General features: G+C 42.3%; 3 protein-coding genes and 1 long non-coding RNA gene across 7 annotated transcripts; 2 read left to right on the top strand and 2 right to left on the bottom strand.

The window, feature by feature from the left end:
- The first annotated feature begins 101 nt into the window (after window positions 1-101).
- LOC117158143 (uncharacterized) lies at window positions 102-12643 on the top strand. Of its 2 annotated transcripts, XM_033336760.2 has the most exons (7): window positions 102-432; window positions 10540-10747; window positions 10864-10965; window positions 11080-11154; window positions 11262-11496; window positions 11660-11999; window positions 12091-12643. In XM_033336760.2, coding segments are annotated over exons 1-7 (1185 nt in total). In that variant the 5' UTR covers window positions 102-430; the 3' UTR covers window positions 12314-12643. The 2 variants fall into 2 exon arrangements, with proteins under 2 accessions (XP_033192651.1, XP_033192660.1); XM_033336769.2 differs by lacking the exon at window positions 11080-11154.
- On the bottom strand, window positions 356-3568 carry LOC117158235 (uncharacterized). Of its 3 annotated transcripts, none has more exons than XR_013058930.1 (3): window positions 2887-3568; window positions 1160-1358; window positions 356-723 (listed from the first exon to the last, which is right to left on the bottom strand). It is a non-coding gene; the product is annotated as an uncharacterized LOC117158235 (long non-coding RNA). The 3 variants fall into 3 exon arrangements; XR_013058931.1 differs by lacking the exon at window positions 2887-3568 and adding an exon at window positions 1473-2509; XR_004464377.2 differs by lacking the exon at window positions 2887-3568 and having other exon boundaries at window positions 1160-2509.
- LOC117158156 (calmodulin-lysine N-methyltransferase) lies at window positions 3771-7545 on the top strand. The gene is made up of 2 exons (XM_033336781.2): window positions 3771-4836; window positions 5591-7545. The coding sequence occupies exons 1-2, from the start codon at window positions 4141-4143 to the stop codon at window positions 5948-5950; spliced, it is 1056 nt and encodes a 351-aa protein (XP_033192672.1). The 5' UTR covers window positions 3771-4140; the 3' UTR covers window positions 5951-7545.
- Window positions 12507-14799, bottom strand: LOC117158094 (facilitated trehalose transporter Tret1). Its single transcript, XM_076620544.1, has 4 exons — window positions 14440-14799; window positions 13788-14355; window positions 13496-13700; window positions 12507-13421 (listed from the first exon to the last, which is right to left on the bottom strand). Exons 1-4 carry the CDS (start codon window positions 14501-14503, stop codon window positions 12786-12788), a joined length of 1473 nt encoding a protein of 490 aa, XP_076476659.1. The 5' UTR covers window positions 14504-14799; the 3' UTR covers window positions 12507-12785.
- Between the last annotated feature and the right edge of the window lie 11 nt (window positions 14800-14810).

Below are 14810 nucleotides of genomic sequence, written 5' to 3'. Positions count from 1 at the left end.
ACTAAAATTCTCTATAATGTTTCATACTTCCAATTCCAGATGGCGCTAGTTGATCACTTGCTATTTGCGACCTTTCACAGTTGGTACATACTTTACAGTTTACATCGCCTACGCCCTACGCCATCAGCTGTTTCGCTTTTATGTGTTGTTTCATACGGTGATATCGTACGAGTGGTGTTTTCGTTTACTTTTACGTTTACATACACTTTTATATAGGGGAACCTATCTTAGTTTAATGAAAATGTTATACAACGCGAAGGAAACGTTAATGAAGCAAATCAAAATTTAAAAATATTTCGAATAAATGTGCTTAACTTTTTGAGGTTAGATTTTCGAGTGATTAAAAAAAAGACAGTTTTATAGGAACTATTTATTTCATCGTTCATAATCAATGAAGACGCATTAGGAATCCTTCTCCAGGACTTAAAAGATGTAAGTACAGTATTATACAACTTTTTTTGATAGTAAACACATATATATATTCATTTATATGAATGCTTATATGTACGTATGTACATCGAACATTCTTACATGCATTTATTGCTTCTCTTTCTCGTTTTACACTTGTATGTACGTGTACGTATCTTTACGTGAATACATAAAAAATACATATTCAATAAACGTCATTGCATCTTGTCATGCCGGACTACTTTTTTCATTATTACACTACACACGTAACTGGTTTCTGATTCGTTTAAAATCCGCATTGCAGTTTCTTCTAACCTAAAAGTTCAATATTTTTAAACAGAACAATAGGCAGTTATAATACTAAGTATTTCGTACTCGTTGTGGAACAGAACAGAACGCGGTAATACGAATAGAAATGTTGGCAATCGTTATGCTGTTGGCAAATTTTTGTGCAATAAGCGTCGATGAAACGAGCACAAGGACAGTTGTGGAAAAATTCAATAGTGCTGATACGTTAGGAGTTTTGACGTAGTAATAAAAATAAAACGGAAAAAGTAGCGAAAAAGATAGGATTTGGTGAGCGAAAAAGAGAGAACCGAGAGAAAGAAGTAAAAGAGAATTTAGCTAGTTTCGAGTTTCGATCAAATTAGACGCAATGCGTCGAGAGGGTCTGCCAGAAGACCACCGCAAGAATACAAAATCACCGTATTGCACTGAGAGGCAAGCACGAAACCATTTCGGTACTTCTTACCTACTTGCTTATTGGCAACCTCGTCGATTCAAATCTGATCGACTCGTATCATATCGTTTCGAATTGTATTGCATCTATCGTACTGTATTGTATCATTCACCGTGCCTCGTTCTTTCAGGAGCTGTTTACTTTTCCGATTCTGTTCGTATTGTCGTCAACCGACTTCCTCTCAGAGAAAAATCGATATTTATCGATATTTCTAGAAATGATTAACTTTCGTTGCTACATTCCGAATGTTTTATATCGAACATCGCATTAAGATGTATTTAAATCAACAGAAAAGGAATGTCAGGAAAAACTGCAGAAAAGCTACCTATTCTCCGATTTCAATGATTTTGAAGTATGTTACAAACATCAACATTTTGAACAACTACTTCTTACGCATATAAACGATAATCGATCTCGGTTTCCGAGATATTCGCAAGAAACTGTCGGTACCATCATGGTGAATTCTGCCTATATTGTGCGTGCGCAGCAGCGTATTCATCATTATTGGTTGCCAACCACCTCACGGCGGTCGGATAAAATAACGCCTAACCTAAATCTAATTTTTATCTTTTGTGTATAGTTTATATAGGTTTGAATTAAATGTTACTTTACCCAGACGTTGCGCCGTGACGCGGCCAACAACCAATAATGACGCATACGCTGTTATGGACGCACAATTATGGGCAGAATTCATTGTAGCGATGCCGATAGTTTTTCGCAAATATCTCGGAAACTAAGTCCAACCGTCGGTTATATTTATAGGAAGAAGCCGTTCAAAATGTCGATTTTTGTGATATATTCGAAAATCATCGAAATCGGAGAGCAGATAGCAGTTCCCTATAGTTTCACCAAATGTCGATTTCCTGAACTCGAAAGTAAATGTAAGGAAAAGATTCGTTTCCGCATATCTTATTGGTTAATTCGCGTTTTAACGAGGTGCGAGAAAATCTATATGCGTCTTGGCAAACAGAGACTATCAGCTACGCGCTTGAATGAAAGCAGAAGTATCGTTGTCTCCAACTTCTATTCGTGTCAAATAACATAAAGTGAGTAGATTATGTACGAATGGACCAACTCTCCCTCTATCTGCTACTATCTTTTCTTTCCCCTTCCCTTTCCATCCTTTGCAGTTGCATAAGCGCAATAGGTAGCTACATACACGTGTCGACACACGCAAATTGCCCCGCTACAAAAGATTACCGAAAATACACAAATCGAACTTGTACGTTTATTACAATTTGCGGAATGTGCAAAACGAACCATATTACGGCTGATCTGTACGCGGAATGATGAAAATGACACGATCTCGCTGGATAGAATCGCGTAACAAAAATAATTGCACTATATCGCCCTGCAATGCGAGATTACCTTTATCGTCGCATCTTCGTTAGCTAGCATTTTTTCCTCGTTCATCCAACGACCGAGTTTAAATTCAGAATAATCATCTCGACAACGATATTTTCGACAAGCATAAAACGACAAATAGAAATCGTTTGGCTGGTAAGCCGCGTATAACAGTTGCACTACGGTGTAAAGTATTCTACCGCGTTACGTTTTACGTAATAATGCCGTTAAAAATTCTGTCTCGTTTAAGGCAAATTGGATCGGCCGCAGGCGGACCGATTAAAATCGACCAGACAACTCAAACAGATACCTTGTCGCGCTATTTCAAAGCTCGTCCGAGCCGTGTCCGCTACATATCTATAATTACTAGATACGCTATATAAATACACACATACCTATACACTTTTCTTCGCGAAGCCATGTCTCATCCCCGCATCCTGATAATCCTGTCGATGTTTGTTTATTTTTATGAATCATAGGCACAAGCTAGCGCCGCCACCGCGCTTTGCGGACTAAAAAAGCGAAGCCAACGCGGAGAAAATGAGAGCGTGGTATGGAGAAAAATGTTTTGACTTTGGCCGTAAAGTTTCATTGGAAAAAGTTTAAGAGAATAATCGCCTGGACGCGAGATAAAAGATTCGAGGGACACGGCCTCTCGTATCGTGTAAGATCTCTTCTCACGATATCATCGTATATTTGCCAGTTTTCCGGGATAGCGCCACGAATAGCGCCACGTTTGTCGTAACCTCGATACGTTGTCGGGACAGAGTGGCAGAGCATCGGCGAACTCACGGCGCCGCCCGATTTTCAAACTTTATTCTACGCGTTACTAGTTGGCTGGTTGGATCGTTTCGAGTCCGGGCTACTATCCTTAAAAGAGGCAAAGATCGAAACTTTCGGAAATAGACGATATCTCCGTAGCGTTAGTTAATTGCAAGTAGAAAGCTAGTCTTCCCTAGTTTTGTTTCTACTTTTTCTTCTCCTACGAAAGGGGATCGAGCAAGCGAGCGACAGAGACAGAGACAGAGACGGGGATAGAAAAAGTAGAAACGAAGGGAGAAGGAAGAACGAACGCGAAGAGGAGAAAAGAGACGCAGTGAATCAAAGCGAGAATGGGTCAGAGAGAGGTGTCGGGGGAGCAATGCGGCTGGGGTGTGAGGGAGGAGAGGGCAAAGGGACGGGGTGTATCGGAGGGTGAAGTTGCGCGGAGTGGAAAGCGGATAAAAGAGACGGGAGGATGCGCGCAGGCGTGAAACGGACGCGGTGAACGCTCGGCATCCGCGTGGCGCGAGTTAGAAGTTGGCTTCGCGCTTTTAGTCTCAGCTCGTGTCCCTTGTCTCGTTCATCCTCGTTCACCCGTCTTCGTAGAGGAACGAAGAACCAAGAGTCGTTGCCGAGACATCGAATTCGTCCCGACCGAGTCTCGAGTCGTCGAACTTGCAAAGGCAAGGGGAAAGCAAAGGAAAGGAAAAAAAGTTAAAAGAGAAAGAAAAAAGAAAAGGAAAGAAATGCATGGCGTTACGATGAAGCATGTCGATGATCCGGTCGGCGTTGACCGTTCTCATGTTTCGATGTTTGGTACGAAACGCGTCCTTTCGTAGCATCGAAAGAGCACATTTCGATGGAAAGCGCGACCGGAAAAAGAGAAAATGTCCGAGAAGTGTACAATCGGCGAGCCGCAGATACAAAAAGTGGGACATGACGGCATTCTCGAAGACAAAATAGGGAAAAAGAAAAGTACCGCGCAACGACGATGGCGCATCCTCGCTAAGGCGCTGATCGGCCCCCAGGAACCAATTTCGGTGGACACGAAGGACGAGATCTCGGTTCGCCGTTTCACCAGTTTCGACTTGTTAAGAGTGGACCGCATGGAGAGCAGTGCCGCGGATCCAGATTCCGCAGTTTGGTACGAATATTCGACGGTTTTAGAGAACAAGCTGTTTACCGTAGAGATCCGTCGATTAAACAAGAATTTTACGGCGAACGAATTGATCGGCTTCAACAATACCGGCAACATCTGCGTCTGGCCGTCGGAGGAATGTTTGGCATACTATTTGTTGAAAAACCGACAGCTGTGTCGAAACAGAAAAGTCCTCGAACTCGGCGGCGGTATGAGCTGTCTGGCAGGGGTGATCGTCGCCAAGTACTGCGATCCGAAGGAAATCGCACTGACAGATGGCAACGTGACCAGCGTGAACAACGTACGACGTATCATATTTAGGAACGGTATGACCGATTTCGTGGATTGCGGCGTGGTTCAATGGGCCAAAGCGGCCAGGGCGATCAGGGCAGCCAGATCGGTCAGGGCGTTCGCACACCCGCACCCCAACGGCCTTCGAGTCAAGGTGAATTCTTCTTCTCGCGTCTATTACGCGTCTCGTCTTGCTCACGCGCGCGCCCCTCTATCGTCTCGTGCACCTCCTCGTAGAGTAGAGCGACGATGATAGGGAAGCAGCAACTATTCCGTACACGATGGGAACACGCGGTGCTCGTTACATACGCCACGCGGTAGCCCCGCTAACCTAACGCACCGCATCGCGCGCGAGCTTTCCAGCGTTCGTCCTTTCTCGAGCTTTTCCATCAACGAGAATCGCGCGTGCGCGCTTTTCTCTAGCACGATGCTACGGACAAATTCCAGTTGGTTTGCCGCGACCCTTTACGCTTGAGTTTTCTCTCGTTCTTGACCGATCGCGATCCGTTTTTGTTCCTTCGAGAATCGCGAAAACGTTTACCCTTTGAACGAGATGAGCTCGCGATTTCCTCGATACGTTACGCCAATTGTACCTCCGAGTCGACGATTACAAAAATTATCGCCACTACGTAATTCGTTCGATCCACAACGAACACGACGACCACAATGTCTCGTTCGCTGCCGCACCAATTACATTTTTCCTGCATCTCGTATCGCATCAATCGTTTGCTCGATCGATCGGTGTTCCCGTGTCATCGTGATTGAGATCATCGTTGTCGTCGTCGTCGTCGCCGTCCTTGCTGATTAAAGCCGCAAAGTGCAACGGAATTTTCACTCGTCGTTCGATCGAAGCTGTTCGAGTGTTCGGTAAAAGCTTGGGAATTTCTGAATTGAATTTTTACCGGTAGAGCTGGACTGGCGGCGCCAAGGATGTTGCAAAATTTACGGGAAAGCTATACGACGTGATCCTGTGCGCGGACTGTCTCTTCTTCGACGAGGCTCGGTCAGACTTGGTGGAAACGATCTACGGTTGGCTGGCAAACGACGGCGTCGCCTTGGTGATGGCGCCAAGACGAGGATCTACTTTCGAGCAATTCACCGAAGCAGCGGTAAAACGAGGTTTCGTCGCGCGACGAATAGACCGTTACGATGGAATGATTTGGTCGAGGCATCTGGAGCTGTTGGAGCACAGCCAGGAGTATTGTCCAGACCTCCATTATCCGATCCTTTTGGAGCTGACCAAGCAAAAGAAAACGTCACCCGGATGATACGTGTCGATGGTCGAGCAGCTCGCCAACAAGATCACCATCCACATCCACATCTAGATTCAAAGAGTTCCTCCCTGGCCCATTTTATCTCGATTCCGGGCCATTCCCTTATACCATTCCGTTACTACCCGACTAGTTTAGCTTTTCCACCCGATCGATTTTTACCTCTTTTCCTCTGCTTTTTCCTCTATGCAGTCTTCTCTCGAATAGGCAATCGAATATTTTTCGCCATCCATATCCGTTCTTCGAATATACCTAATATCATAAGTAGCTACCAATTTAAAGCAACTACGAACGTGAAATCGTACTATCGAGTATAATCGAATCGTTCGAAAACGCATTCGATGAAACGTTAACCGATATACATACGTGGTTCTACTATTAATCGATAGTTACGGTTAAAGATTGCTTTTCCATTACACGATACGCGTTACCCGAACGAGTTGTAAACGATAGTATTTCAAGTACCTGATGTTAGACTGATAGAAGCGAAAAATGGCAATGGCGATTCTCGTAAGTGCACTGGGACGGTTTATCGCTGCGAGAATAGAAAAGAAATTGGCATTCGTACGTATCTAGCGTGGATTATAGAAACAGTCGTGCGATTGTACGATAAAGGAAACGTAAAGAAAAGGACACGGTAAAGGCGTATACGGTAACACGTATACACGGTTTATCCGATAACGCTTGTTTCGTTCCTCCCCTCGTTAGACTTTAAGAAATCAATTTTTCCTAAAAACGGCACACGTTTGTCGGTGTTTGAAGAAATTTCGAGTTTTCTTTCATATATCAACGCTGTCATGACAGCAACGGTTGGCGTACGAGCAGATCGAAGCTAACGACCAACGTCAATCGCTATCGTAAATCTTCTTCGCGAATGCTTTTTGCCGTTTATATGCCACCTTTTCGATCTAGCTTTCAATCGAGGGTCCAAAACGATCTTTCTACGAGATAAAGACGAAAGACTTTTTTACATGTAGCCGTATGTATATACGTACTATGGATCCGTATATCGTTGCGCATTTCAGCAGCTCTTTAAGTTCGATTAAAATTATCTTTTTCTTTTTTTTTTTTTTTTAAATAAACGATCCAAAAACAAACGAACTTTCGAATTAATCCAGCGATGCGGTATACGTACAAAGTGTATATACATCGCGGTAAATGCCAATTCGAACTACGCGATTAATATTTATACGTACGCGTAAATATTTATTCGTTCGTATCGATCGAACGAAAATGATTTTTCTGAAATATCTGAAATCCTGATGATTACCAAGTATAGCACAATTTCCTCCCTTTCCTTTTTCCTCCTTCTCTTCGTTCCTTTCCTGCTTTATCCTCCTTTTATCTATATATTTTCTTTCACCTTTTCCCTTACAAACGAGTTGCAGCGCAGACCGAACAATTACTACAAAGGACCAACCTAGTTCAGCATAGTCAAAGCTACCAAATTTCCATTGTTGCGTACTTATCTGTATCATTACGGAGATAACGACGAGTATTTGTACGTACGTGCGTATGTGAGTATAGATGTATGTGTGTCAGATATGTAAGGAAATGATTACAAATAAAATATTTTCACTTATTCCTTTGAATATGGCGTTTTGCGATCGATCCCAATCGTCTAGCAGTTTTTCGACTACAACTAGTGCTAGCCAGGTGCTCTCGCACGATTTCACTTTCCTGTCAAACGACAGAGAACGTCAAACGGCGTTCTGCAATCTACACGTGCTGTCTTTTCATCGATTTTATACCTATACTTTCCTACGATATTTTTCTTTTGCTCTCCGTCTCGCGTTATCGTCATTTTCCTCGTCTTTTCTTTTTTTCTTTCTCTCGTTCTTTCTTATTTGCACGATATATTTCCGATTCATACGATCGATCGTTAATCGACTAATAATTATGTAGTACGATCATCATAATTCGTGCATAATTTTTAGCTTTCTGTTGAAAGGTTTGGGTAGAAAGTACGTTCATCGTATCCGTTTACATATTTATTATTAGTACTTGGTAGATGTTTACCGACCTTCCCCTATATAGAACTACAATGCAATGCAATCATGTATGGCGTTCTCATCGATTGAAAAAATACGCTCTGCCTGTGCTATTATTAATCGCCGTTAGTAATCACTGTTTGTTGTATGGAACAAAAGTGATGTAATCAAGTTCCGCAAATTTATCGATAGAATCGCCGTTCGAAATTCCGATGCATCTCATTGACAAGTAAAATCGACGTCGAATCGTTCGAAAGCTGTATCGAACCTGCCAACTGGACTACCGAATTCTAACGTAACCGGTTTGTCACTGTTTCATAGTTGTGTTATCGTTGTCCATGAAACCCACGTGGACTGATGCATCCTCCTTCGGATTTTCCGTATTTGCCCGCCACTCGAAGAAAATAAATGCACGGATATTCGTGTAAAAATACATGGAAGATCATCTTTTTACGTTAATCGATGGACGATCGGAGCGAAATTATTCAACTATTAGGCATCGTAAGCAGTTCTCCTGCTTTCCAATCGTAACTGCCTTCCAGCCACTGATAAACAAACGCATTGATCGAATCGAACGACTCGAATAGAATTTATCGAATATTGGTGCATGGAGACTCGCAAGAAGAAAGAGAGAAAGAGAGAGCGCGCAAATGCGACAGTAAAGAGCCATAATAGGATGTTGCTTGCGCTTCGTAGATAGGACTACTCGAAACAGGCCACATGGAATAACGGTGAAACAACAGATAAAGATTTTCCCTACTTGCGTGTATATTTAGAGCGAGTGGAATTGGAACGGTTGGTCGTTTATCAGAATTTTCATATCGCGTACCTGTTCCATCGTTAATGAGAATGACATGGCTGCTGTATGCATTCATCTAACGCGTATATTGATTTCCAGCATTGGGCTCGTTATAAATTGTATAGGTTCTCGCGAATGTTGGTGTTCTCTGGTAAAAGATATTCGTCGTGATAAACGACACCATGTGTTTTATTCGTTATTCGTATTAGTTAATCGTGAACAGTGGCAAAAAAAGACGAACAAGCCACGAAGTAACGACATTGATATTGCAGGCGGTTTATAAGACGCGTCTTTTAAACGTTGAAACACGTATACAACCCCCCAAGATAAAATTAGAACAAACCACGAACCTTTTTTCCGCTCGAGCGTAGACCTATAAAACGATGTAACAAACCCGGTTCGGAACGGCGCCATATATTTTCAAATCATTTGGCCGTCGAAATTCTCTTTTAAACAATTCCAGGCAAATTCTCGTTCCGACAATCTAATAACGTAACGATAATGTCTGTAAGCTTCGAGGGAAAGGCTTTGAACGGCCGAACATGTAATACTTATGAACGAATAAATACGATCGCGTTCCATCCTGTACCATCTCTCCTGTCTAAAAATAAATCGTTGCGTAAAATTAAGGGCGTGCCTGATGGGTACATCGTGGTGGTCGTGGTCGTGATCGTGATCGTCGTCGTGGTCGTCTCGTCGTCGTTGGTCGTCGGGGAAATTACATTTCATAGGTGCCAATTGTTTTTGGCTGACCGCTACTCGAAATTTATCAAAGATTTTTCTGACTCGCAACAAGCTAGTTTCGCAAGCTAATTCTCCGTTTGAGCAACTTCATCCTACGTCCTACGGATGGTCATACGATTGGACGATTGCTTAAAACGAATCTCTGTTTCCCTCTGTCAGCATCGTTTCAAGATGTGTACGATCATTCTCGAAAAAATTCCACCCGCTTTGGATATAAACGCCTATCTTGATCAAACACTCATGCCAAAAAGTAAGCACGGAAATATACTCTGGTGTTGGCCGATTACAAGAACGGCATCGTGGCTGACGGTTCTATTCGCGTGCTATACGTTCGACTGGCGAGGATGCTGGTGGATTTCGAGCCTCGAACAATTTTGCCCTCGCCCTCGCTGCGAACAACTACGTACACCGAACGTCCTATCGAGCCTCTACCGAGCGCACTTCCGTTCCATTAAAAATCGAGAAATCAGCAGGAAAAAGGTCGTCGATTATAGATAGATAAAGTTGTTGCCACGTGTACTATGAAACGAACGTGTTTAACAGTCGTAATGTTGCGACAGAGAATTGCGGAAAGTACGAACGATGCACCTAACACAAAGATACCGGGGTACCAATTGGCTCCTAGACGATTAGCTAGTTGGCCAACCTTAATCTTCCCGCTACTTATTTATAGGCTTGTGTTACTATTAATACACGCTCTATTATTGTCATAACGTGACATTGTTGAAGGAATTGCGATTTGTTCGATGGACGACTAGCGAAAATAAAAAGGTCGAGTGTTATCGCAGACAAAACGCGTTCAAACGAACGAACGCGATCATCCGATCATGTAAATTTCAGTAATTCCCAAAGCTACGACATGATTGTCTAATCGCCAACTAATTTCCAACGAACGTTATTAATCTCTCGTTTCTTTCCTCTTCTTTCATTCTTCCTCGATAATTTGTCTTGCCGCAAGAGTAATCCAGATTGTCCCATTGGAACATCGTGTATGATACGCGAAAAGAAAAGGGAAGAAAAATACGGAGGAGTTGTATTAAATTTTGTTCCAGGGCGGACTATTGGAAGTCTCAAGGCCGTAAATTTTGTGACTTCTGTAAGTGTTGGATTGCTGACAATAAACCTAGTATCGATTTTCACGAAGGCGGTAAGAAGCACAAGGAAAATGTTAGCAAACGACTTAAGGAAATCCACAAGAACAGTGCAAAGCAGGCGAAGCAGAACAAGAAAATCGAAGGCGATATTAAGAAAATGGAGAACGTACGTTCTTTTTATTTGTTAGATGTGCGCGCTGTTAATGAAATAAAAAATGTGCAAGGTATTATTCAACGAGCATTTGAGACAGTTCATTGTTTCTCTTTGTTTCTCGCATTTAGGCAGCTATGGCCGCGTACTTGAAGGATGTAGAAAACAATACGAGAGATATGACCGCGGACAGAATCATCAAAGAGAAATTCAATCGGTTAGAAACAAAAGACGTGAGTATTTGACATTACCTATATTAATGAAAGCATTGCATTAGTGGAATCTTTCGTCACCTTAATTCGTTTTTGACAAAAGGAAAAAGAAAGGAGAAAATGCATACATTGCAGGTGCCGTTGAATTTCAATCGTGTAGCGACAGCCACTACGGAAACACAGTTTAAGTTTAAAGGTGAAAATCAACAGGTGGGAATTCAAATACCAATCGATCGTTCTATCCTGAACAACCTCTTTAACCTACTCATCCGTGAAAGCTTTCGACAACTATAACAACAGACATTGTAACATTTCAGTTTTCTCAGGAAGTCGATCCATGCGATCCAACTCTTTCGAGACATACAACGCAACAATCGAAATCTCAACAAAGAGGCGATAATAGGAACCAAGGGAAAAGCAGAATAGGAAAGGGAAAAGGAAAAGGGAAAAGAATCGTGGAAGACGAGCGTCCTGCGAAACCTGTTCAAAAACTTTGGTACGAAGCTCTCAGTCCCGAAGGGTACACATATTACTGGCACATCGAAAGCAACGGTGAGTACATATTATATCCGTGTATGTATGTATATCAATTTCGAACTTTTTTCTACTTCGTTCTTTTCCTCTTTTCCCTTTTTTTAATTCTTCTTTCTTACTTTTCGCATAATTCTCCGCTTCTGTTAATTATAGTTCTCTTGGTATACATTTTATACGCTAGAATCCGTTTGGGATCCACCAGAGGAAGGATACATGACGTTCGCGGAACAAGAAGAAGAAGCAAAGGAACAAGCGCTTCAAGAGGAATTATTAAAGCAACTGGAGAAGGAAGAAGCGATCGCAAATGCGGACATCCTCGAAGAGAAACGGGCCAATGCCGAGAGACAAAAGTTGAAGGAACTGAGAAAGGTACCCGGTACCCAATCACAACTAGGGACAAATGAAAATACAGCAGAGAAAACGGAAACCGGAACCGAAGAGGAAAGCCGACCGTATAGGCGAGACTATAGCATTCCGCTAAAATCGCATCCATATGGACCTTGGCAAACTGTTCAAAAGATGTAAGTATCGTTCTGAAATAACACACGCATACAAAACAGAAAGAGGATAAAAGGAAAAAATAAAACAACGTTCGAACATGTTCCGTTTCAGCGAAACGAAACCGGTGGATTTTCAGTTGCCACAGCAAAAGCAACTGCAACTACAATTACCCGTCTTCGAGAAAACAGAACCGACGTCGGTGCAAAGAACTTTCAGAGAAAAAGTTATCACGCAAATCGACGTAGCTGACAGTGACGATGATGGACAACCAACTAAATTTAAGAAACGAAAAGTTGGTAATAGAAATGTACGACAGAGATTAACCGATGACTGATAATAATCGTGCCAATGATTAACGTGTATTTGCTCGAATGTTACACGTTATACTCGTTTTAATCGCACGAACATATCATTCTTATGTTCTTTAGAAATTACACCGTTCATTTAGCATAAATTATCCCAAGAACTCAATGATTCCATTATTTTCTTACGACTTGTAGATTCTTACTAGAGAAATACAAACGAGATCCAAATAAGATCGTTATATTTTAGGCATATTTAAAAACAGATATCACATGTATGAAATGATAATATACGATGAAATATCTTTTTCATCGGTAGTTTATGTAACACAAGTTACATAAAAGACGGCAATTTCTCTTCATTCAATTGATTTTTTGTTTCCTTTTCTGTTTCCTTTCCCGCTACACACCATACGAATGTATTTACTATACGATCAGGTACTTTGACAAAATCTAATATCTCGTCCGACTGACGAATGGTGAAAAGCGTTATTTACAATGTTCTCAAATTAGTTCAGGTAGCGGTGCACTTCTTTTAGCAATTTCATTTGACGAAACATATTGTTTATTGTCTAACGCGTAAAAAATACCGTTAAGTCGATCCAAAATTACTTGACGAGGTTGCCCCTTCGTTTCTGGTATAAGAATAAAAATGAACGCGAAAGTAGTCGCGCAAAAGATCCCGAACAGAAAGAAACAGCCGTGCATACCTAACAATGCGAGTACACTTGGAAACAACTTAACGACGACGAACGCCATGCCCCAAGTGGTAAACATCCCGAGAGTTACTATGGAACTCGCAACATCTCTGCTAAGTATTTCCGAAGAGACCACGTATGGACCTGGTCCCATACCTAAACCGTATGTGATCATATAAACGGACAAGGCTACTATTGAAATCCAACTGAACTGGCTAACATCGTATCCAAGAGTTTGCAGGTAACAGAACACTCCGAGCACAAAGTGACATGTGCCCATCCCTAAACAGGAGGTTAAAAGCAACGGTCTTCTACCAACTCTTTCCACCAACGTGGTAGATAAGTACGAGCCGAACACTTGAATCACGCCCACGATAATTGCCGAACTGTTTGGTGACAGTGAACTTCCTGATATCTTAAATATCGTTTCTGTATAGCTTATCTACGGAAAAGAAAAGGAACATGTCAATATAAAAAAGCTGACCGACGTATACAGTCGTGCGAATGTTTTCTTACCATAACAAATATCCCGGCAAGTTGTTGTCCACCGAATAGCCCCAGTGTAATGAACAATCCTTTGATCGTTGCTTGGTCTCGAAACATCTCTGACAGCTTGTTCGTCGATCGTCCCGGAACGTCCAACTCTTTCGCTTCTTCCTGTAAACGCAACATTTCTCGCTCCATCGTCGGCTTGTGTCCGCCTCTCAACCATGTTAGACTCCTACAGGAAATACGAAAAAGAACGTCGCGCCAAAATTGTAAACATTGCGCGTGTTCGTTTGATCGCGAAAAAATTGCCCACGCTTACCTAGCCGCTTCGTTGATTCGATTGCGTCGCAACAAATACACAGGCGATTCCGGTACGAAAGGAAACAGCACGATGTACAATAAAGGTAATGCGAGCATTATGATCGAGAATAACCGATATGAGAGCACAGCTCCAAGTATATAGCCAAGAAGAATGCCGCCATTCAACAAGAATACCAGTAGGCTGCCTAACATTCCGCGTATTCCATCGCTCGCGATTTCAGACACGTACAGCGGCACCAAAAACAATGCCATCCCACCAGATATACCCGCAAAGAAACGCGCGATAAATAAGTACGTTTGTTGCGTCGCGATGATAGTAAACAACCAATTGGAACAAAGTGCGAAAGCCATCAAATAACCGGTCATCTTACGCCCGAATCTATTTGCTATCGTGCCGACTATCAAACTCGTTAAAGCAGCTGTAATGCATGTGATGCCGGTCAACCAGGATGCTGCTTCGTCCGTCATCGGCTCGTTACCAACCGGCGGATTCTCACTTTGTAGTTGCGGTATCGTTGGCGATTGCCAACCTATCATTGTTCCAAGCGACAGAGATGAGATGTTTGCTAGAAAAGAACACGTTATTACTTCTAGTTCTCTCTATTGTAAACTATGCCTACCTTCACTCCTATCTATTCGACGATACTCACCGATTAGCGCAACGACAAGTTGTCGAAACCTCCCTGGCTCGTCTATCTTACTCCCCTTCACCATTGTTTCCCTTATAACTTTCTTTTTTTTTTATCTATCTCACCCTACCTTTTTCTCGCCCGATTCCCCTATTGCAATTCTTCTTTATCCCAAAACAAAATACGTACTCTCCTGTCTGTCTGTCTGTCTGTGTGCTCGCCCACCTGCCCGTTCAAAATCCTTAGTACTGGAGAACTTTTCTATTCCTAATAAACGGTTTTCTTTCCCTGTACGTTAACGCAGTCTTTCTGCCGCCAAAACTTCGGTACTTTGTTCAATTTATACCGATCGGTAATCGTTTCATTACCGAACTCGAATAAGTCAAATATAG

This window comes from Bombus vancouverensis, chromosome 8, assembly GCF_051014615.1.
Source record: "Bombus vancouverensis nearcticus chromosome 8, iyBomVanc1_principal, whole genome shotgun sequence".
Taxonomy (NCBI): Eukaryota; Metazoa; Arthropoda; class Insecta; order Hymenoptera; family Apidae; genus Bombus; species Bombus vancouverensis.
Note: the sequence above shows the minus strand (reverse complement) of the source record. Positions and strands in the feature narration are given on the sequence as shown.

Bases quoted from the DNA above. Each gene is read 5' to 3' on its own strand.
- LOC117158143 (XM_033336760.2), top strand. The intron at 10,748-10,863 runs GTACGTTCTTTT...TCTCGCATTTAG, and splicing joins ATATTAAGAAAATGGAGAAC to GCAGCTATGGCCGCGTACTT. The intron at 11,497-11,659 runs GTGAGTACATAT...TTTATACGCTAG, and splicing joins CTGGCACATCGAAAGCAACG to AATCCGTTTGGGATCCACCA.
- LOC117158156 (XM_033336781.2), top strand. From the start codon at position 4,141: ATGTCCGAGAAGTGTACAATCGGCGAGCCGCAGATACAAAAAGTGGGA. The intron at 4,837-5,590 runs GTGAATTCTTCT...TTTTACCGGTAG, and splicing joins CCAACGGCCTTCGAGTCAAG to AGCTGGACTGGCGGCGCCAA.
- LOC117158094 (XM_076620544.1), bottom strand. From the start codon at position 14,503: ATGGTGAAGGGGAGTAAGATAGACGAGCCAGGGAGGTTTCGACAACTT. The intron at 14,356-14,439 runs GTGAGTATCGTC...GTTCTTTTCTAG, and splicing joins ACTTGTCGTTGCGCTAATCG to CAAACATCTCATCTCTGTCG. The intron at 13,422-13,495 runs GTAAGAAAACAT...TCTTTTCCGTAG, and splicing joins TTGCCGGGATATTTGTTATG to ATAAGCTATACAGAAACGAT.